The following is a 23,501-nucleotide window of genomic DNA, read 5'->3' as shown; positions in this document are numbered from 1 at the left end:
AATGCTTATTTATTTAAAATAAAATCATACGGACATATTTTTTAAGCATCTGAATCTAGCATCACTAAGCTATAAAAGATTTTAATGTGAAAAGTGATGATAAAGGGCAAAAGTTTCCAAAAATACCCTTTGTACATTAAATTAAATTAAGATGACTGAGATCAACAAGGCATTTGGAAAGCATCTTCAGGGTTCCATAACAACGACATTCCATGTGACCTTCAGTTGCATAGTTTATGATGTCAGCAGCTGCACTTGATAGTATTACAACCTTGTTATTCATAGTGGCATATCCATAATTCTATATGACCTTCACAAACACGGGACAGTTTTTCTCAGAAGCTAATTGAGAACAGCAGTGCAGCAAATAACCCTTAAAGGAAAACATGCATGAGGCTCTCACATACCGTCCCATCTTATGTTCTGGTAACAACCTCTTGACACAAAGTAGTCAAATCGCTCAATGTTGGTGCATTTCCATGAAGAAGAAATATTTTTTCCTTATATAAATAACTTTCAAGGTGCCCTAAACAAATAGTTCAGAGACTGGGGTTTTTTTTTTCTCATTTGGAAAGGTGTCACTTCCAATGTGACAAAGCAATGCACAGTCTGACTTACATAAGGACGATTTCAGCCTGGTTCATATAACCTGGTTCATATTCAAAAGAATACACGATATACAAGACAGATACATACCTGTGTATGGTATTTTTTCCAGATTGGAATTTTGTATATTTCACTTTTATAAACTGTTCTTCCATCTTTTCACTCAGTGGTGTACAATAAAAAAAAAATATGACAAATCATACTGAAACAGCATTCCTATATACATCAAAAGAAGTACCTCTGTAATGCTCCTGTAGAGCTAATAGTGCCTCCCCTGAGATATAAATTAATGTAGAGCATTAGTTTCATTTATTTTATCAGTCACTTTTGACTTCCTGCTATTTTTCATGTTCCTTTTCATTTTTTTATCTCCAAAAATTGTGCTATAGTAAGTTTCAGTTCAGTTATAGTGAGTTTCTAATCCATATATTGAATTTACATGAAGGTCCCAAAACAATTTCTGAAAAAGCAAAATTCCATTAAGTGAATTTGCATATAACAAGGGATTGTTGTGCTTTGATTTCACCTCAGTCTACTAGAAAATTTATTGCATTTTCCCCTGCAGTGCTGGAAAGATTTTGAAGGAAATCTAAAAAAATGTGAACATTTAGAAAATTTGATTTTGGAATTTCAGAAAGTTTGAAATTGGATCTGAGAATGCAATGAAATCTATTTTGGATAGTCCCAAGATCCAAAGAGGATTTTTTGAAACCATTTCAGATTTTTTAAATCTTTCTTCAAAACATATTTCATGAACATTTTGACAAAGCTTCAGAATTTCTCTAAGTTCATTGACTTGGATAAACATAATTTGGAAGAGTTTGCACATCTGTAGTTATCACTGACCATATAAATAAAGATGACTGACCATGAAATTCTGCCTCAAAGCATCTTGTAAAAGCACTCAGTCCTAGTTTAGTTAGAGATTTTTATTAAACCATATACTAAATTTAGCAGTATGCTTAATTTTGTCATTATTTTCTGACAAGTACTCTGAAAATTATATAGGTTTCTAATTCTTGAGCTGCAGAAACAGTTTAGACTTGGAATTATTTAATACCTATCATGTTTTTATACTGCAAAAGGGATTCAGGGAAGGTTAAGAGATATCTGGCTGCATATAATGGAAATTAACTTCTGAGCATATATTTTTTGTAAATTTTTATATTTTGCAGATTTTCCTTACAGTTATGAGAGCTTCAAAAAGACATATACAGCAATCCCTTTCTGTAACAAACTTCTGAGCAGCAAAGTCTTAATTATAAATAAGATAGTCAAAACCATGCTTATACATGGATTTTGTCCCACTTTTCAGCCTTTAACTGATCAGGTTGTAGTGAATTTCAATAAGGGTAAATTCCAGGACCATGCTTGGCCTTCATATAAAGTTTGAAGCAGATTGATCTACGAAAGTTTTCATGCCTCTGGACATGTTGAATCACAGCGCAAATGCTTTATAGAGGACTGGAGGAGTACCTTATTGGCTAGAGAAGTGAACTGAGAACCAAAGAAGCCAGGGTTCAAATCCCACAGTTCCTTTCCTCCTTGTGATCTTGGACAGGTTACTTCATCCTCCAATGCCTCAGGTACAAACTTAGGGGTGAATTTTCAAAACATTTATAAGTGTAATATTAGCATATACACACATAAGTAGCTTGTACACACAATTTTATAAACATCAAAAGTGTGTGTGCATTTTCAGTCTTTTCTGCACATTTACACATGAGAAAAGGGGAGATCTAGGAGCATTCCTGGTTGAGGCCAAGAGGTATGCACAAGTTGCTATTTTATAAGTGTAACCCTTAGGGAATTCTGTGCATAAAAAGGTAGATTTTAAGAGCTGCGTGCAGGCGCACATGGATGCGCTTATTTTACAACATATGCACGTCATAAAATCTACCCGCAAGCATGATTTTATATTATATATCTGCCCACACCACGCTCATTTTTTGCCAAACCTTTTTTATCCGTGTACCAGAAGATACGCACGTCAGTGTGGGCTTCTTAACTATGTGCATCCCAGTAATGCGCATTTCTCTCGGATTTGCTACACATGGGGCTTTTAAAATTCACTCTAAAAGTTTTAAATTCTGCACAGAAAAATTTTAAATTGTACAAAATTCTGCAAACTTTATATTAGTCAAAATAAAATATACATCATAATCTTTGACTAATTAATTTAAAATGTAATATAGAAAAGTTATTGCTCAAAGATGAAGAGTTTAAAATATTTTGAATAGAATTCCCCTAGAAGTACACAGTGGGCTGGATTTTAAAAAGGTTATGCACGTAAATCCGGAAGATTTACACGCGTAACCGGTCTTACTCGCACCGGGCCTATTTTTAAAAGGCCCGGTGACACGCTTAAAGCCCCGAGACACGTGTAAGTCTGGGGGCTTGCAAAAAGGGGCGGGAGGGGGCAGGGCCAGAGGCTCCAGGCACAGCGGCCATTTGCCGCTGTGCTTGGGATCGCGCACCGGCTGACTTCCGGTGCGGGCAACTTACTTCAGCCCCCAGGGTAAATGCTGATTTACTAGTGGCACATAGCTGAATAAGTCAAAAAAGTGCTAGTTAGACAAGTAGCGCTTTTCAGACTTAACTGGCTATGTAGGCCTGCCACTACTTAGCTATATAATTCAGAATATATATAACCAGATATGTGCCACTACTTATTCGGATAAGTTCAAATTTGTCTATCTAAATAGCAGGAAAGGTGCTAGTTAGCCAAATAAGTTGGAAATTAGCCGGAAAGGTGTGCTCAATAAAAATACCCACATATTTGTACTTCTGATTTTCAAAGGATACATGTGTAGATTTTAATCACTGCCTATAAGTCGGCTTTTACATGCAAAAATCAGGGTATTTTATAATGGGCAGATTTTAAAAGTTATGCTACCTGGATTTACGCCCGTAGGGCTTTGAAAATCTGCCCCAGTATGCACACAGCAATGAAAATAACCAGTTTTACTCATTAGTCTTCCAGTTCGTCCAGTTCATCTGCAGCTTATGAAGACCCTATTGGCTCTTTAGCCTGAACTCCTCCCATTGCACCCAGACCCTCTACCCAGTCTTTATTTTTTCACTTTAACTATGTTTGTGATCACTTATACCAGATATTGAGCAAGAGTATGTATACACAAATAAAAGACATATGTGCGTCACTCTGGCAGGTTTTAAAATAGCAACTGGGGAGTAATACGATGTGGTGAGCTCAAGCAGATGTGTCAGTGGGAGCTCTGGGTTCCATCACCCACAAATCCACAACCATTGCTGATAAAAAAATCTTTAAAACACTAACTTAACATACGGCAAGGCTCCTATGTCCATTGATAAGCATATGCAAAGTTCCCCCGATTCTATGCTGGTAAAATTGGCTAGAAAGGAGAAAGAGAAATTTAAATCAGTAACTGACAAAATGTCTACAGGGAAAGAAAAAGGCCTGCAAGATGCAATATCTTGGATGGCTGTAAGTGTGATAACTGCAGCAGTTACAATAGCCTTATCCGGCAGGTTAGACTCAATTTCAGCAAAATAGCCAGAGTAAATATAATAAATTGCATCTGCTCTTAAATATAAATCTTCCAATATCAAATATTAATAAATTTTATTGAGAGGAAATGACCTCAGTAATGGAAGGAAACACCGAAAGCTGAATCCTAAACCAGTTGGTACAGTCATGGGTCAGAAAAACCTCTTTATTATTCTGTTAAGGAGGTGGACCCTTGTGCCGAAGCGAGAAGGGATGACAGCTGAGGGGAAACCTTCAATGGAGCTTGTCTCCGGGAGGTGGCGTAGGCAAAGCGGAGGACTCACGAAGACTGGTTCCAGGATTCAGGCAGGATGGCCATCCGAGGAGCGGATAGCCTATGAATGCGGGAGAGCCCCCGAGGAGCAGGTACTCAGAGCGTTCACCCAGTGAGATAGGAACCGGACTTCAAGAAGAGGCAGAATGGAGTCCAGGCAGAAGATCCGGGGCAGGCAGTGAAGGTGCAGAACGAAGATACAGGCCACAGGTCAGGACAGGCAGCAGACAAGCGAAGACGAAGAGGAAAGCCAAGGTCAAACCAGGAGATCAAGCTGAGGAAAGGATCCAGGGACGGAGTCAGGAACTTTGGAGGCAAGGAACACTGAGGCACAAGAATGAGGAGACACAGGAAACCGGAGACACAGGAGTTCAGCACAAGGCACCAGCAGTGCAGCCCGAGAGCAACAGAGGGAATCTGTTGCAAAGGCAATGCTCAGAAGTCTCTGTGGGGTTTAAATACCCCTCCCTGCTGATGTCACTTTCCGGGGCCAGGCTTGAATTTCCCACCACTGTCCCTTTAAAGGGCGGGGCTTCCCGAGCACGTGCCTAGGGAGAGCCCCGCTGAAGAGTGGAGACAACGTCAGCAGCCATGTGGCAGGCCGTGGGAGGCCTGCCGCAGAGCGAAGCGTGCCAGGCTGGACCGTGGTGAACGGAGGCAGCGGCGGAGGTAAGAGGGCCCCAACGGGAGTTGCCGAGAGCCGCAACATATTCTATAAATGTTCTCTTTTGTCCTTATTCAGATTTCTCCTTATTAAATTAAATAAGATATTGGAAGATTTATATTTGTGGACAGAAGCAATTGATTATATTTACACTGGCTATTTTGTTGTATTAATTCATAGTAAACTGGTACTTCCCTGATTGATGTTAGAAGCAACTTCAGAACAATTTGCAAATTTAAAAACCACACTTATTGAGTTTGGGCCATGATTAGACTCCCTGGTAGGACAAGTGTCAGTAATTGAAGATGATGCACTAGCAACTCTGGGCAAGCTTAGGAAAAGGGAGTCGCTGCTAATGGAGCATGAAGATAAAATCAATTAATTAGAGAATAGGTCTCTGTGAAACAATTTAAGGTTCATCGGATTTGAAGAGGTTATTGAGGAACAAAGCTTAGGAGAGTTACTGACCACATGGCTGCCCCCTGCGCTGGCTCTTCCCCACACTATGGGTCCTATATTGATAGAGAAGAGCACACAGGCTTAGAGCCAAGAAAGAAGCTGGTAACTGACCGAGAGTGGTCATAGCCAGATTACTTAATTTTGTACAGAAATAACAAATTTTACAGGCTTACCAGAAACAGTCAAGTCTGCAATACTAATCGTGTACACTTCGAATATTCCAGGACTATTCACTAAAGTATTTATGAAGAGAATAGAGTTTATACCAATTTGCTCCACTTTGGTGGCCAAGAGAATTTGATTTAATTTACAATCCCCCACTAGACTGAGAATTTGGCATCATGGTGGGATGCAAGTGTTTGATAAATTTGAAGATGGTAAAAAATTCATTGCAAATTTGGCCAAGATTGTTTATAACAGTTATGATTTCCGCATTCATTAAGGAAATGAACTAGCCGTATTGTTTCCTTTAACAAGCTGAAAGGTATGGAAGTAAAATTATGGATTTCAAATTTGACTGTATTGGAACTTAAACCTCGGTTAATGAACCAGATTGCTTTGTAAATGCTAGCGGTTTATAAAAGAAGTAGATTGCCTGAGACTCTACTATTACTGAGGTAAGCTGGCTAGGGATTTAGGGTCATCATTTGATTGCACATGCCATGAAAGGGACATTTGAGAATATCTTCCCCTTTGAAGTTTCTTTATTAATTGATCATAGGACTATACTTACAGTGCCGGAGCATGCAATACTGCTTATCTATGCTTAATAGTTATATAGAAACTCGATTTTCATTTAATGAGTAAATGGGAGAAGGTGACTCCCTGACCCACCTGGAGCTCTTGAAAGCTGACAAATCTATTTCAAAAATGAACTATAGCTGAGTTTATGACTTTGCTGTACTTAAGCCCTAATTTTCAAAGGGCCACACGTGCAAATACTGGCAGTTATGTGCATGGCCGGGTCCTCTGTGCGCTGTGCACGTTTTCTAAAGGGCCCGGCCACGCGCGTAACCACTGATACATGCACAAGTGCCAGGCCCTGAATAAGGGGAGGGCCGGGGTGTATGGTCTGGGTGGGGAGGTACAGGGCAGGGCAGGATGGATGCCAGGCAGGACAGCGGCCATTAGCTACTGTTACAGGGAAGCGCACACCAGCAGCTGGCCAGTGCGCAGAGATTTCTGCTGCACCAAAGGAGCAGTAAGTAATAATTTTTTTTTTTTTGCCAAAGATAGGTTAGGTTTAGAGGGTGGGGAGGAGAGGGGAGGAGAAGGGAAAGAGGAAAAAAGTTTAGGTAGGGGACTAGGGAAGTTCCCTCTTAATCTGCTTCTTAATTGGAACAGACTGGGAAGGAACTGGGGAAGGCCCGATTGCGTCACCGCATGTATTTAACGAAAATTCATCCCCATGCATGCTCCACTTGCAGAAGTGCATGCAGATTTTAAAATACAGCACGCATATACGCACAGCCATCTTATTTTATAACATGCACACTCTAGTGCGCGCGCGTGCGCACATGTTATAAAATCGGCACGTCCATGTGCACACGCCGGGAACCGTGTGCATATGGACGGCCGCGTGTTGTTTTTAAAATCGACCCCTTAAAGTTTAAGGATTCACAATATAGATTTAAATGTTTATTTTGCTTACATGACTAACCCCTAGATTTATCATTCTGCTATATTTATAAGGGGCTATATTTATAGCAGAATGATGAGATGCCAAAAAAAGGGGGTGGGGGGGTGATAGTGGGCAACCAGCCACATCCCATCAGTGTGGTTTTGCCTGCTGTGGTGCGGCCACATCGCACACTATTGCCCCCATAGCACCACAGGAAAAGATGGTGTTATTTCCCGTGGTGCTGCCAGCGATAACGTGGAAAACATTATCACTGGCAGTGCTGATGGGCCATAACCCCATCCAAATCCCGCCCACACTCCTCCCCTTCCCCTAATTTGCATGGCATCACCGCGATAACGGTCCAATGCAGAATAAAGAATGACCCTAACAGAGAGCTACTGAAAACAAAAGGTTGCCTAAGGGGATTGCTTAAAGCTATGTTTTGTGGTGTGTTAAGGAATTGAGAAGCACGGGATGGCACCTGCTTGCACACATCAGTGTCTCTGTCTCTCTTATTGAGAGAATGTGTTTTGAAATGTTTTATAAGAAAGGGGATAGGGGAAGGAAGGGAAGTCATTGGGGCTGCTGTGGGGAAAGGGGGAACAGGCTCTGAAAATTGTGGAGGGAATGGAGAACAAAGTAATCTGGGGGGTTAGGATTCTGGGCTGGAAATACCAAGATAGTTCCATTGTGGTATTATTGTCCTAATTATTAAATGTTTCTCGTTGTCCTTGGCATTAATACCTATTTTTAAAAGGAGAAGTCTCTCACCTAGTAGTATTAGTGGGAGTTATATTCTTGCTCTCCTGTACATTCACAGATGGTGCAGGATGGCTAAGCTGTTAATATGTGTTATGGAATGCAGCAGGGATGGGCTGATCTATCAAGCAGGAAAGGATATTATTGCATATTAATAAATTAAAGAGCAATGTAGTTTTGTTATAGAAAAAAAATATGAGCGATGCAGAGCATAAAAAACTATGGAAACAGGGATATAGTCAAATATTTTATTCATCAGGGACATTCAAGCACAATGGAGTTACTATTTTAATGCATAAGAATGTCTCTTTCAATTTTGAGAAAATATTAGGGGGTGGGCATTCGTTTTCGACGTATTGTGAATCCGCAACGTATATGCCATATTTCGTTATATTGGTGGGGGTTCCAAAACGTATGGCGAACCCGCACGAATACAACAGATCACCAACGAATAGGCCCCCCACCATCCTGACCCCCCCAAGACTTGCCAAAAGTACCTGGTGGTCCAGCGGGGTTCCTGGAGCAATCTCCTGCACTCAGGCTGTCGACTGCCGGTATTCAAAATGGCGCCGATAGCCTTTGCCCTTACTATGTCACAGGGGCTATCGGCGCCATTTTGCATACCGGCAGCCGACAGCCCGAGTGCAGGAGATCGCTCCAGGAACCCCGCTGGACCACCAGGTACTTTTGGCAAGTCTTGGGGGAGGGTCAGGAGGGTGGGGTGTTGTAGATAAATAACTTTAAAGGGTTGGGATGGGGTTTTTTGGGGGAAACTAATGTATTTTTGACATATGAATGGATCCCGAATGGGACGAATCCGTCCTTGCTGCACATCCCTAGAAAATATGCATAGATGAAGAGGGTCGATAAGTTATAATTAAAGAGCATCTTTTTAGGAAGCCAATGAAAATTGCTTCAATATATGTTCCAAATCAATATTCACACACATTTTTCATATCCATAGTGATGTACATATCAGAATTGAATCCCACACCTGTGATCATGGGAGGTGCCTCTAATTGTGTGAGGGATGTGGCTCTGGATAAATGCTCTAATTCTATTATTTACATCATGGGAAGGGGCAAGGAGATACAGGGGTAGATTTTAAAAGGTTGCGCATGGGCGTTCATGTGCACACGCTACCTGACGCACGCACATGTATGCCCAATTTTATAACTTGCACAAATCCTGGGTCAGCGCGCGCAAGGAGGTTCACAATTGTGCACCTTGTCTGCGCCGAGCCGCTCTGCCTTCCCTCGTTCCCTTCCCCCTAGCCTGATCTTCCCACCCCTTCCTCTAACCTTTCCCCCCCTAGCCATACTCTAACCACCCTCTGACCTTATTTTACCTTTTGCGCCTGCCAGCCGACTGCCACCAGGCCCCACCCACGCCCTGCCCCTTTAGTAAAGCCCCGGGACTTACACGCGTCCCGGGTCTTTACGCAAGTTGCCGGGCCTTTTGAAAATAGGCCTGGCACACATAATCTTTTTAAAATCTGACCCACAATTTCTTTGTGATAATGTATCTTTATTAGACATTTGGAGAGTTCTTCAACCTAAGGAAAGAGGTCTAGAATTGGTAAATGTGAATCAGTTATTTACTCTTTCAGATAATAGAAGGACTAGGGGGCACTCCATGAAGTTAGCATGTGGCACATTTAAAACTAATCGGAAAAAGTTCTTTTTCACTCAACGCACAATTAAACTCTGGAATTTGTTGCCAGGGGATGTGGTTAGTGCAGTTAGTGTAGCTGTGTTTAAAAAAGGATTGGATAAGTTCTTGGAGGAGAAGTCCATTACCTGCTATTAATTAAGTTGACTTAGAAAATAGTCACCGCTATTACTAGCATCAATAGCATGGGATAGACTTAGTTTTTGGGTACTTGCCAGATTCTTATGGCCTGGATTGACCACTGTTGGAAACAGGATGCTGGGCTTGATGGACCCTTGGTTTGACCCAGTATGGCATGTTCTTATGTTCTTAAATTATATTGATTATGCCAGGGCACATGCCTCAAAGTCTTGCATAGATTATATTTTGCTATCTAAAGGACTGTTTGATCAAGTGAAATGTGTGATGATAGAGGCTTTGTTTATTTTGGATCACTGTCCTATACTGCACTTTGAGTGGTCCATCGGTACCAAATTCTTTATTGAATTGGTGTATGCCAAGCTGGTGAAGCAATGATCCTGTAAAGTGTTCTTAGAGGAAAAATGGTAACAATTTGCTAATTCCAATGACCAACATACAAATAACCCTGTATTTTTTTGGGAAACCGCTAAAGCTGTTCTCAAGGGTGAGATTATTAGTTATGTCATAGCTGAAAAAAAAAGGAAAAGAAATAAAGATATTTTGGAATTAGAAAATCATATGATTTATTATAAAAATCCAATGAATAGTAGGGATGTGCAGACCAAAAGTTTATGTTCATAAGTCCATAAGTCGAAAGGGGGGGTCATTTGCGGTCAATATGGACATATGGAGAATTCCATAAGTTGAGTCTATGTCCATATGTGCAAATAAAAATTTAAACCCCTCACCCTCCTTAATCCCCCCCCCCAAGACTTACCAAAACTCCCTGGTGGTCAGCAGGGTCAGGACGCCATTTCTGAACTCCTTTGCAAGGAGCACGTGACGTCGGCGCCACGTCGGAGTGACGTGGCGTCACGTGATTCCCCGCGGGTTCGCTCCGGGACCCTCGTTCGACCCAAAAGGAACTTTTGGCCAGCTTGGGGGTGTCGGGAGGCCCCCCCAAGCTGGCCAAAAGTTCCTTTTGGGTCGAACGAGGGTCCCGGAGCGAACCCGCGGGGAATCACGTGACGTCGGCGCCACGTCGGAGTGAAGCGGCGTCACGTGATTCCCCGCGGGTTCGCTCCGGGACCCTCGTTCGACCCAAAAGGAACTTTTGGCCAGCTGGCCAAAAGTTCCTTTTGGGTCGAACGAGGGTCCCGGAGCGAACCCGCGGGGAATCACGTGACGCCGCATCACTCCGACGTGGCACCAACGTCACGTGCTCCTCGCAAAGGAGTTCAGAAATGGCGTCCTGACTCCTCGCTGGACCACCAGGGAGTTGTGGTAAGTCTTTGGGGGGGGATTAAGGAAGGTGAGGGGTTTAAATTTTTATTTTGGATCAACAATCGCGATTTCCAACGTATTCAACATAGCTATGATGAATAAGTTGGAAATCCGATCGTTTTCGCCTCATTACTTTTTTAAGTAAAAAAAAAAAATAAGTAGCGTTTTACATTTAAGTTCAAAACGAATGCACACCCCTAATGAATAGATGGCATTCAAAGGAATGGTCTCTTATTTTCCAGAATACACAAATCTATTAAATGATTTGCTATTTCAAAGAGTGGAAACGGCAATGTTTGCCTTTAAACATAAATTGTTTCAGTATGGTAATAAGTCTGGATGCATGTGGGCAAATTTGTCACTGAAGATCCTCAGAACAATCGGGTTTTGTTTTTGGGAGAAGATCTGAAATGAATATTCAAAGAATTTTACTTACACTTGAGCTTTGTTATTAAAACAAACTTAAAGATCCACTGTTGGTCAACTTTGATGTGAAGAAGGTGTTCAATAGAGTGTCATGGACATTTCTCCACACGATATTGGGTGAATTTGGATTTACAGGATTTATTCAATCAGCTATTTGTCTCCTTTATCAAGACCCAAAGGCCTCTGATTTGGAATAACTCCAACCAAAGATAACTAAGACCAACAGTAGTAGCTGCTTCCTCAGTTCCTACAAATTGTGTACCTCTTTGTTAGAACTTCAGCCCCAGGACATGGTTCAAAACCCCCTACAGCCCTTGCATAATTGCTCCCTCCAAGAGGGGGCCTATGGAACACTCTGGGTCTCTACCAAGCCTCCTTGTTCAGAAGCCTATTACTTGTCCCCATATCCCATGACAGACTCATTTACAAGGAGAAAGAAAAGTCAAAGTTTTTCTTTTATATGTCATTCCTGGTCAGTCATTGCTTGGAAAAAATGTGACAGCAGTCCTGCTGTCTTCCTTGCACAGTTAACGTTTGGTAAAACAAGATATGACAAGGCTTCCTCTGTTCCCGTGTTAGTGTACCTAAATTCATCTCCATTAAGATACTGATTGGAGGAGTCCCAAAGCACCTTCTTGCTGCTTCTGACGTTCTTCCAGCATAGTTAGCCTTTTTCCAGTGATCTTTCTACATAGTGGCAAAAGCCTCCTGCCTCATGAATATTGGATCTTAAGGCCTGTCTGTGAATGCCCGGGCCTCTTTTGTAGCCTCCTCTGGCTCTTATAGCAGTCCCTTTTGGAGGTCTTGTGCCACTGCCCACAGATCTTTTTGCATGTATCTGACACCTCATGTAGATTAGCTATGGTGGGGAAGGACTACGGTGTCTACAGCTTATCTAGACATGAGACAAGAGGTGCCACTACTTCTATCTCTTATCTCTTGGATACAGGCTCTTTAAGCTTGCTTCATAAGTTCACACTGTTTGTCATCTTGCTGCCTGGATTTTGCCACCAGACCATGTTTTGCACAGGAGATTAGTTCTTGTCTGTCCCTTGACCCATTGCTTCATGGGTACATCAGGTCTTGCTCTTCTCCAATCACTTGATATGACATATTGCCTTTTTGGGCCATCCGCCAGTGAAGATATTGGGCTATGAAGTGTTCCAAGCCCCCACACCACAGCCAGCAGGAAAAGTGTCATGGTTGAGACTGTTGACTGTCATTTTCTGATACTGGCTCCCAAGATGGAGTGGAATAAATCTTCATGTGCTCTGGGGTGTCCTGCTCTTCATATCCTGGAGAATTTCATAAGAGGGGGCGAGACCACACCAGGTTCCCTCTCTTTTCTTCTTGGCATTTTCCCAATCGTGTATCAATTTGAATGCACATTAATTAATTCTTCTAAGGAGGAAAAGGGTTTTCTCTGGGCCAGTTCATCTTTGATCTCTTCTCTTAGGCCCAGTTGGAAATGATACCACAGCGGTTCTTTACCCCATCTCATGTCTGCCTGTCACTGGCAAAAGTGATATTGAATAGAGTACATCCCTTGCCATAGGTGTGTTAGGCTCCTTTCTGCCTTGTGTTTCTGGTGGGGATCAGAAAACATCTTTTTAAATTCCAGCAGAAAGGAATCCATGTAGTGCTTGGGTCCCACTCCATCAGGGTGGTAGCCCATTTTAAGTTATCCCCCATAAGTAATGTTTTCACTTAATATGCTTTCTTTATTTCATCTGTAAAGTATTCTGAGTACAGTTTAAAACAGAGGTCAGCTTGATGCAGGAATCCTAAAGTGCCCCATATACCTGTCAAATCATTCATTGGCAGTAGGTTAGGAGCTGGGCCATTATAATTAGTGCAGCCTCTAAATGTTGACACTTCTGTTCATGAAGTGTGTGCATTCTTTCCAGGCACTGACATTATTGCTTCCAAGATTTGGTAAGCTCCTCAAACAATGCTTGAAGGGACTGCACTTGTAACAGAAACTGAATCTGCTGCTGTTGAGTTTCTAATGTAGTCATCTTTAACTTGTAAGGAGGAAGGCAAAATACTGCTTTTAATACAGCAGATCTTCTCTCCCCAAAAGACAGGGGGTTTTCAAAAGGTACTGACACAGGGTGTGATCCTCTCCTCAACTGATGTTACAGCTGGTTGCGCAACCAAAAAGAAAGAATAAAAAAACCTAGCTCAGCCAAGTTTTAACTATCTGACTTTAGTTTCCCTTTCTACCTATCACTAATAAAAATAAACCTTTCACCTGCTGGATTCTCTTAACAGATAGGCAAGGGTGAAGATCCAGCACATTTCAGCATGATTTAACATGACCCTGTTCAGACTCCATCCTCTAGAAACAACAACATTGTGCCAGCAGGGCTGGCTAGCATTTATAAGCAGTTGTGCAGACAGAGTGGATTTACCTGCTAGCTATTACCTACCTGATTTTGCATAGCTACAACCAAGGATACCTAAGAAACAGTACTAGCTGTGTCCTCATGTCCCTCACATTGGGTAGCTCTCTTTAAGAACATAAGTACATAAGAAATTTCCATGCTGGGTCAGACCAAGGGTCCATCAAGCCCAGCATCCTGTTTCCAACAGAGGCCAAACCAGGCCACAAGAACCTGGCAATTACCCAAATACCAAGAAGATCCGATGCTACTGATGCAATTAATAGCAGTGGCTATTCCCTAAGTAAACTTGATTAATAACAGTTAATGGACTTTTCCTCCAAGAACTTATCCAAACCTTTTTTGAACCCAGCAACACTAACTGCACTAACCACATCCTCTGGCAACAAATTTCAGAACTTAATTTGTGTTGAGTGAAAAAGAATTTTCTCCGATTAGTCTTAAATGTGCTACTTGCTAACTTCATGGAATGCCCCCTAGTCCTTCTATTATCTGAAACTGTAAATAACCGATTCACATCTACACATTCAAGACCTCTCAGGATCTTAAAGACCTCTATTGTTTCCCTCCTCAGCCATCTCTTCTCCAAGCTGAACAGCCCTATCCTCTTCAGCCTTTCCTCATAGGGGAGCTGTTCCATCCCCTTTATCTGCCCTTCCTCTGTACGTCGCCAAGATGTGGTGACCAGAATTGTACACAGTATTCAAGGTGCGCTCTCACCATGGAGCTTCAGTCCCATACCTCCTGGGACAATGTTTCAAAACCCCCAATAGCTCTTACAATATCATGGGTGGTTATCTCTGATCCTCAAGAACTGCAAGCAATCCTGGCTTTCATAATGAATGTGCATAATATATTTGCATACAATAGAGGCAGTGCATGCAAATTAATTGCCACATATTCATTATGGATACTCTGAAAATCAGATCTGCTTGTGGCTCTTGAGGACTGAAGTGGACCATTTTGATATATGGTATTGAATCAAGAATAAAATTGGGCAGAATAATTGGGTCTTACAGTCCTTATCTGACATTGTTTTTTCTTTGTTTCTAGGAGAGAAACTTGGAACAATATTATATTATTTTAAAGCTCTATCCTTATTAACATAGATCAATTTGTGCTTAATGAAGAAAAATATAGAGATGCATTGTCTTATTTTTATTCCACTGTGACACTGCATAGTTATTCTTACTTTAACTTTGTTGTTCCAGCTCCTTCAAGCATTTAATTGGAGGTTTGGATGATGTTTCTAATAAGGCTTATGAAGATGCAGAAGCTAAAGCAAAGTAAGTGTTATACAAGATTTTTATTATACTCTTGATTTGTGAATATAGATATTATATTTCAAAATAAATTTACATAAAAATTGTATCAAATTTTGTAGTATGAATAGTTGTCTATATATAGGGAACTTCAGTGATTATTATAAAAAAATAAAAATAAAAGAAATTTAGGAGAACAAATTGTCTCACAATATGGACTGTACATTTCAGTGGATATGCTAAAAAGTTTTGTACCTCATCCATTAAGTGCTTTATATTGTGCAAGGTAAAGGTTTTACTATATGCATGCTAAAACCAAAATTATAGCACAAGTTTTACTGCATAGTGCATGGGCTCCTTAGTATCAGTACTATGTGAAATGTTCATTAATAAATATTCTCCCAGGAAAATGTTCTTGACCAAATTATAAATAATATCTGTATCCATAACTGCAGGAAATGTAGTCTATAAATTGAACTTATAGTATCCCCTAGACTCCAGTAGTCAAGTATCGTAATTTTACTGTAGTTCTACCCAGGGTTGTGGTCTTTGTAATGATGGATTTCTCCTCTGCAAAAAGATTTATGAACTGAACTGTCACTAAAATGAGAATCCTAAAAGAGCATTAAACCCCTTTACTTGTGAACCAGTGAACATACTAAGCAAAACAACACAGCCTTTATTATTTCAGGCACCAGGACTGCAGTGAGAAAGGTACACATAAAGGGTTAAATATAGACGGAAATGAAACATCCATTCACAGTGCAGACCAGTTTTTAGTAATACTCTGCCCTTAGGGCAAGAAGCTATGAGTAATATGTAATGTTGTTTAATATGTAAGCTGGCATATCTTTAAATAATTAGCGAGCTCACTATAATCCTTGAGGGTGATTCACTACACTTATCACTGGGCCCAGTAATATGCATGCATGAAGGTATATAATTGCTCCTAGGCTCTTTAAAGGTAATTGCTGACATGCATATTGTTGTTCAACCTTTGGGTTAACAAAAAAGATGTGCCCACAGGGCCTCTGAGTTCAAGTGGGAAATGGAAAGAAATGCCCCTTCCATCCTAGCTTACCAGGGACCAGGGATTCAAGGATTAATGCCGGAAGCTGCACATAACTTGGTTTAACTGTAATCACAGGCTTACATATGATACAGATGAATGAATAACTATATTTTTAAGATGGTGGTGAATGTCACTGGAGTAGAATCTGAGGACACACTAATTTGTGCAAGAGCTTGTTACAAAATCCTCTTCTGTGTGTTTCTGAGAAGATTATTCACATTCCCAAAGACCATGGAGTAGTATTCTGAACTCAGCTGCAAGAGGTTTTATCCTCTGTACATCGACTGCTGCAAAAAATGCTACTGTTGCAGATTGCAGGGGCCTGACAGCAGCTCTCAGCAAAACCATCAATGAAAAGGGCTCAATACAGCAGTTGCACCATAATGTCTAGTGAATTACAACTGGTTTCCTCCCACGCCATCTACACATTTCCTGCTACCAAGTCTAATGTAATGTTTGGTCAACCATGGGACGGTCCCGCAACTGACCACACTCATCCTGTATCCCACCTGATGCTGTCTCCTTTGCATTTTGGCAAGAACGCCATCGCCTGTTCTCCTGGCTGTGCCGCACCGACGCCTAAGGCATGCAAGCGCGCCACTGCCTGTCCCTAATAGGCCCTGCGATGGAAAACCTGCAGCAGCACAGCTTGACCCCTCAAATCCAGAGGCTCAACCTGTGGAGAAAGGGACTGGTTTAGGAGATGCTCCTGCTCTAGTCCCAGTAAGGGTGAGTCCACCAGCTGTTGGCGTGGACCTAGCAGGTTTGTCTGCTAGGCTGCGCCAACCATGCCACAGTCCAAGGGCTCACAGCCATGACGTTAACTGAAATATTTATTATGAAAATCCTTGTAGTTCACAGCAGGTCTAATTGGGAAGAGTCAAAGGCAGTACTTTGCTCTCTCTCTTTCTAACTGAACTCAATAAGTCCAGCAAATTTGAAATCTTTGTCCTATTTACTTTTTCATTGGTCAAATCCTCCCCTATGCTTCCATTGGCTCTTAGTCATATGATCAAAGGCATACTGTAGTCCCATGAGGAAATGACACACTGAGGCAGCCATGTAAAGAAGGGTTGCAGTTCTCCCAGAAGAAGCAAGTCAACAGTGTGCCCAGCTGCACTTTTGTGAAAGGAATGAAGGTGTGGGGTGCTGCACAAAAAGCAAGATAAGAAGGCGCTCTATCACAAAGCAAAAGTTTGTTTTTTGACTACAATAAAATAATAATGTCTAGGTTTATGTTACAACCTTCCCTTAAGGCAGGGCTTCCCAAACCTGTCCTGGGGACCCCACCTGGGATATCCACAATGAATATGCATGAGATACATTTGCATGCCATGGAGTCTCCATATAAACAAATTTTTTCTCATGCACATTCATTGTGGATATCCTGAAAACCCGACTGGCTGTGAGGTCCCCAGGACAGGTTTGGGAAGCCCTGCCTTAAGGATTCTTTAAATTTAAAAACTTTGACTTTTGTAAATCACATGGGCCAAAGGCCAGTGCAAGAATATTAGATTCCCTGGTTGAAACTTCAGCCATTCACTCCCCCCAGGAGCATTCTTCTTCTCTTTCCCTCCAGCTCTAGGACCTGGGGTGTACAAAGAAAGTAGCAGGGGACATTTTTGCCAGCTTCCACCACCCTAGGAGAGATTCTGAGAGCACAGCTGGTGATGTCAGTGCTGCCACAAACCGAAAAGTGAAGCTTGGTTACAACGCTGTTGAAAACTGCAGCTGTGATAGAGAAGAGTGAGGAAGGTAGAGGAAGCATCAGTGAGCATAATGGCAAACTCCCGCCACTAAGGCAAGGCTTGAGCCCCAATCAGTGCCAGCCTGATCCAGTCCTGGTCTATTCCTTCCACTGCCACTCTCCAAAACTGTGGGTCTCTAGGTGGCTGCCTAGTCACCTGCTGCTTCCAACTGTATGGACCCAATAAAAATTCAATTCATTGCTTGAGACATACAGAAATATTCGAAATGACTAAAAAGCTGTGAGTAGAATGTTCTCATGTGGTTCTTATCGATTATCTTTCAACAGTTAATGCATTTATGTCTCACAAGATAAATTCCTCCTGGAAATAAAATCTACTGGGCAGAAACTTTGAGATGGATAATTTTTCAAGCTTATCTTAATTAACTGCTAATTGCCCTTCATGGGTTCACATTTTCAGATTGTAAATTTGTAAAATTAAAGAACTTGCTGTGGGTAATGTCAAGACAAGCATCTAGCACAGCAAAGTTCTTTACTTCACAATTTCACAGTATGAATATTTTCATTGATGCAGAGCAATCCCTCTATCCCATCACTTTGGCATTTGCACTAGCAAGTATCACATTTCCAACTACTACTGATCACGTTGAATGATCAGTATCCCCTTTGAGAGGATAAATATATATGTCTATAGCCATGAGCACTGAGGTTCACAAGTATCAGTTTTGTAGCATGTCTGCCAGTGCTGATCAGCTAGGTTTCCAATCCATACTGTGGAATAAAAAAGTTTTCTTCAGACACATAAAAAAGCAGCTAACATGAACACATCTGCTGTAATCAAGGAGGCTTTGGTTAACAATTCTTTCTGGAACATATGGGAGGACCATAAATACAAACCTAAAAGTAAACCAATCCAGAAAGAAAGAAATATGGTCTGAGCCTATAGCGTATGTCTTTAAAGAAATAAAATCTTAAAATCTCACAGAAGATCAAAACCACATCCAAGAAAAACTAAGGGGCCAATACACTAAGCTACATTAAAATCTAGGGATGTGCAGAGGGATGCCATTCATTGCATTCGGGATTCGTATTTGTCGGGGGGGCAGATACGTTGCATTCGGCAAGGGGGGGCCCCCGATACGTTTATATGTTAATTCTTATTCGTCCTGGCTAAAATTAAATTAACTACAACCCCCCCCACACCCTCCTGACCCCCCCCCCCCCCCAAGACTTACCAAAACTTCCTGGTGGTCCAGCGGGGGGTCCGGGAGCCATCTCCTGCACTCACACCCTCAGCTGCTGGTTTCAAAATGGCGCCGATAGCCTTTGACCTACTATGTCACAGGGCTACCGGTGTCATTGGTCAGCCCCTGTCACATGGTAGGAGCAATTGATGGCCGGGCCAATTTTGGGCAGCCTTGCGCGCACCAACTCCAGATTTTAAAGGGTATGCCGTGTATCTATTAAAATCTGGCGTACTTTTGTTTGCGCCTGGTGCGTGAACAGAAGTAGGCGCGGGCGTACTTTTATAAAATCTACCCCAATATCTGCATCCTTGACCTTATCTTGACCTTAAAGATTACCCCCACTGCATGGAATGTTAGTAGCCTTTCCTGCATGTCTTTCCCATAGTCCTCAGCCAAGGGAGCATGTGAGCATCAATTCTCATAACAGAATCTCTTAATACCATCTCAAAAGCATCATAGGTCATATGAGCTGAGTATATTTGGCACACCTTATCAATTTCCAATACATTGTGGAATTCCATTTGTTTCTCTTGAAGTAGAAACTGGGTGAATTCTTGGGCCCCTTTCAACATGGTGTACAAGTACTGTGTTATATAGATCAGGTAAGATGCTATGCAGGACAGCAACATAGCTTTCTGAAATTACTTCTTCCCAAATCACCCAGAATATGAGACTCCCTCCCCTGGGAAACTGAGGCATGAATTCTTGATTTTCAGGCCTTTTCAGGGCAGATTTGATTGCCTCACTGTGGTGTGGCAGCTGAGATCTATCCAATCCATCAGTTGCCTAGACATAGTACTTAGTGCACATATGGGGCACATAAATTTATCCAAAAAAAAGGAAAAACCAAAACAACTATTTTCCAAAAAACAAATCATTTGCTGCAAATCCTTAATGTGTGATGGTAATACTGGTACACAGGGTGCTAGAAAGTGATCCACAAATTTAGAGAGTGGCTCCAATCCAATGGATCACTTTCTAGCACCCTGTGTACTAGTATTACCATCATATATTAAGGATTCGCAGCAAATTATTTGGTTAGTGCAGTTAGTGTAGCTGGGTTCAAAAAAGGTTTGGATAAGTTCTTGGAGGAGAAGTCCATTAACGGTTATTGATCAAGTTTACTTAGGGAATAGCCACTGCTATTAATTGCATCAGTAGCATGGGATCTTCTTAGTGTTTGGATAATTGCCAGCTTCTTGTGGCCTGGTTTGGCCTCTGTTGGAAACAGGATGCTGGGCTTGATGGACCCTTGGTCTCACCCAGCATGACAATTTCTTATGTTCTTATGTACCCTTCAGACTGATCTCATGGTACTGACTTTTGCCTGTTCTTGGCTACTCCTTGATTGCTGCCTGCCCTGACCTCTGCCTAGAACACCGACTACTCTCTGGTTGTTGCCTGACCTGACCTCTGCCTGGAACACCGACTATTCTTGATTGCTGCCTGCCCTGTCCTCTGCCTGGAACATCGACCACTCTCTGTTTGCTGCCTGACCTGACCTCTGCCTGGAATACCGACTACTCTCATCTGCCACCTGGAACTCGACCTCCTGCTTGACCTGATTATGCCCGGACTGACCTCTGTAACCGACCCTGCCTGGCTGACCATTCTGCATCAAGACTCTGGCCTTGATTCTCACCATACACTTGGACACTCTATTCTGGCCTCTTGCGACCTCTGGACTTCCTTATCTGAGCACCAACTGCGCACCCTTGTTCGTGGTGGGCACTCCCTTGAACTTTCTCTCTAGGAGACCCTGTGAGGCTCACCTAAGACCAGGCGGCTCAGGTAACCAAGGGCTCAACCTGAGGGATCCCTGGGTTGCTATTGGTGAAGCTCCAGCCAGCCTCTGTCTCCTCCTGTGCTCTGCCTCCTGGTGGCAGGCGCTCTCCGGGTACGACCGGAGGGCCATACCAATCCTGCACCAGGCCAAGGGTCCACTCCCAGCACAACAAGAAGTACAGAAATAAGTGCATGCCCACACAACAGATGTTTCACATCACCCTGAAGAAAACATCACATTCTGGAGTTGATACTGGAAATTCCAGTTTGCTCTTTGGGAGAGACTCTATAAGAAAATTCCTGGGAGCAAAGGAATATAAAAGAATATAATTAGATATCAGTAGCCTTCAGGTCACTCACAAGACAATAAAACTCATGAAATATTGATATCAGGACTTTAAGGGGCCAATTTTGAAATTATCCACATTGAGGCAAAGCTTACAAGTAGATTTTACTTGCAGTTCTTATACCAGTTGTAACCTCCTCTTCAGGGACCTCCCAGAATGAGGAGCACACTTTTGTCCTAGGGCCACTGGTACTCCCAACTCTTTCTCTCCTCTCAGTTCATACCAACGCAGTTCACAACATGCCCAGGCTGCTGAGGTTCTTTCCGGTGTGGCAGAGGATAAACCTCCAGGGTCCTAGACTCATGGAGGTGGGTACACAGTCTCTCAGTTTCTCTTTGGTTACTCTCACAGATGAACTCACTATTCTGATGTCCTTGCTTTGACTCTAAATGAAAGATGCTAGACACTCTAGTGTGGTGTTCAACAAATTTACTGCATCCAAAAATACTCAAAAGTCCAATTCTCCAGTTTATCTTCACACAAAAATAAACGGTCCGAAATACTTCTTTCCTCAGCTTTATAAGTTGAGTCAGCATCCCTATGAGTGGCAATGACTAGATAAATACTCAATACTCCCGAGTGGTAGAAGGTGGGCTTCTGGTAGGGCTGGGATTTCCTATTTCTTTCTCTGATGGTGAAAAATGGACTTGTGCTAGCAAATACCAAAAAATGTTCAAAATCCCAAATCTGTCCTTCTCTGTGGGAAGAAACTGGTGGCAAATAATTTCAACCAAAAGTACAAGAACAAAACTCTCTGCAAAAATACTTCTCTGTCAGGTTACTGCTGTCCCTCCTTAGCTGGGTTGAAGGAATCACAGCATCACCGTCACCCCTCCCAAGGCAGGGGTGACGGTCCTCTTCAGGCCAAAAAACAAAACTCTCACAAAAAATCAAACAGATCTTCTCCTTGTCCATAACTCCAAGACTATGGGGTAGTGGCCAGGGCAGAGTCTCTTCCTTTAGTTTCAGAATGGGGGCCCAATATAGGAAATCTCTCTTACCTTCTCCTCCAAAATCTCCCCCAAAAAATTGCCACTTCCTCCATATCACCTTGTGGGGCCCAACAATGGAGAAAACTCAAAAACTTCAACTCAAAGTCAAACAAATCTACAAAAATCCACATTGCTCCTCGTGCACATCCTGCTTTAAGGGTAAACATTTTTATTGGCATCATCTGTGAATTAGACATTAGCATTAACCAAACCATAACTTCAAGTATTTTTCCTCAATATAAACCCCTAACAAACACATCCCTAGAAGTACGGTACATAGGATCCAAATAGGAGAGCAGATCCTTACAGTCATATTATCTTCTACATATTTTTGATTGTAAAATTATACATCAGTGTTCACATTAACAGCCTATGTGGTTTCAATCAATTCTGCAGATCTGGTGAGAGGTTGTCAATAGTGCACTGACCAATACAGACACGTCTCTGTGGAGATGGCTGCTGGTTGGTCTGCAAACCACTCTCTCCTTGCAAAATCCTAACCTAAGCTCAGTAGCCTTATTTTCACAAGGGCCCATTCCGGACTTATCAACAGTACTATCCACAGCCCTTCCAACTCAAATGTCAACAGTCTATCTCCTCTAGCCTAGACAAAAGAGCACAGACAGCCAAAACCAGCTTAGTTGGCACACCCTAAGCCTGGGCCCAGTTTTTGATCCCTTTGGTTAATCCACACCCCTCTGTTCTTGTCAGGGAACAGAATCCAATTTGTTTGTGCACAGGTGGTGCCTTATCACCAAGGTCCTTCAAATAGTGTGCTCTGGGTACCAACTACATTCCTCTCATCTACTGTTTCTCCTAATTTGTTCTGTGCTTCAGCTGGATCCATCACATCTTCCTGGAAGTTCAGATGCTCCTATAGTAGCTAATAATAGAGCCCCTACATGTGTCTTAACATGCACAGGGATTTTACTCCTGGTACTTCTTCATCCCCAAGAAATCAAGAGGATTGTGGTGAATTATGGACCTGAGACCTCTGAACAAGTACCTGTTTTGAGAGAAATTCAGAATTAATTCCCTTATGATTTTTTCTTATATTCTAAAGATTTCTTTCTTTTGGCTTCTCAGCTGCCTCAGAGTCTTCACCAAATGCCTGGCAGTAGTAGCAGCGCATCTGCAATAACAGGGGATATAAGTCTTCCCTTATCTGGATGAATGGTTAATCACAGCAGGATCTCAAGAGGCTGTGATCAGATCTCTGAACGAGACAATTTCCCGTCTGCAGAGCTTAGGCTTTTTAATCAACTTTGAG

General features: G+C 42.1%; 1 protein-coding gene across 4 annotated transcripts in view; it reads left to right on the top strand.

Annotated features, from left to right (window-relative positions):
• Positions 1–23,501, top strand: part of PRKG1 (protein kinase cGMP-dependent 1) — a 2,212,673-nt gene that overhangs the window by 1,956,467 nt on the left and 232,705 nt on the right. For all 4 annotated transcript variants that reach the window (XM_029609782.1, XM_029609780.1, XM_029609783.1 and 1 more), the window contains exon 9: positions 15,030–15,104. In XM_029609782.1, the coding sequence (XP_029465642.1) occupies positions 15,030–15,104 (75 nt within the window). The remainder of the gene's footprint in view (positions 1–15,029; positions 15,105–23,501) is intronic.

This window comes from Rhinatrema bivittatum, chromosome 7 (genome assembly GCF_901001135.1).
Source record: "Rhinatrema bivittatum chromosome 7, aRhiBiv1.1, whole genome shotgun sequence".
Taxonomy (NCBI): Eukaryota; Metazoa; Chordata; class Amphibia; order Gymnophiona; family Rhinatrematidae; genus Rhinatrema; species Rhinatrema bivittatum.
This window is presented reverse-complemented; position numbering and strand designations above follow the sequence as displayed.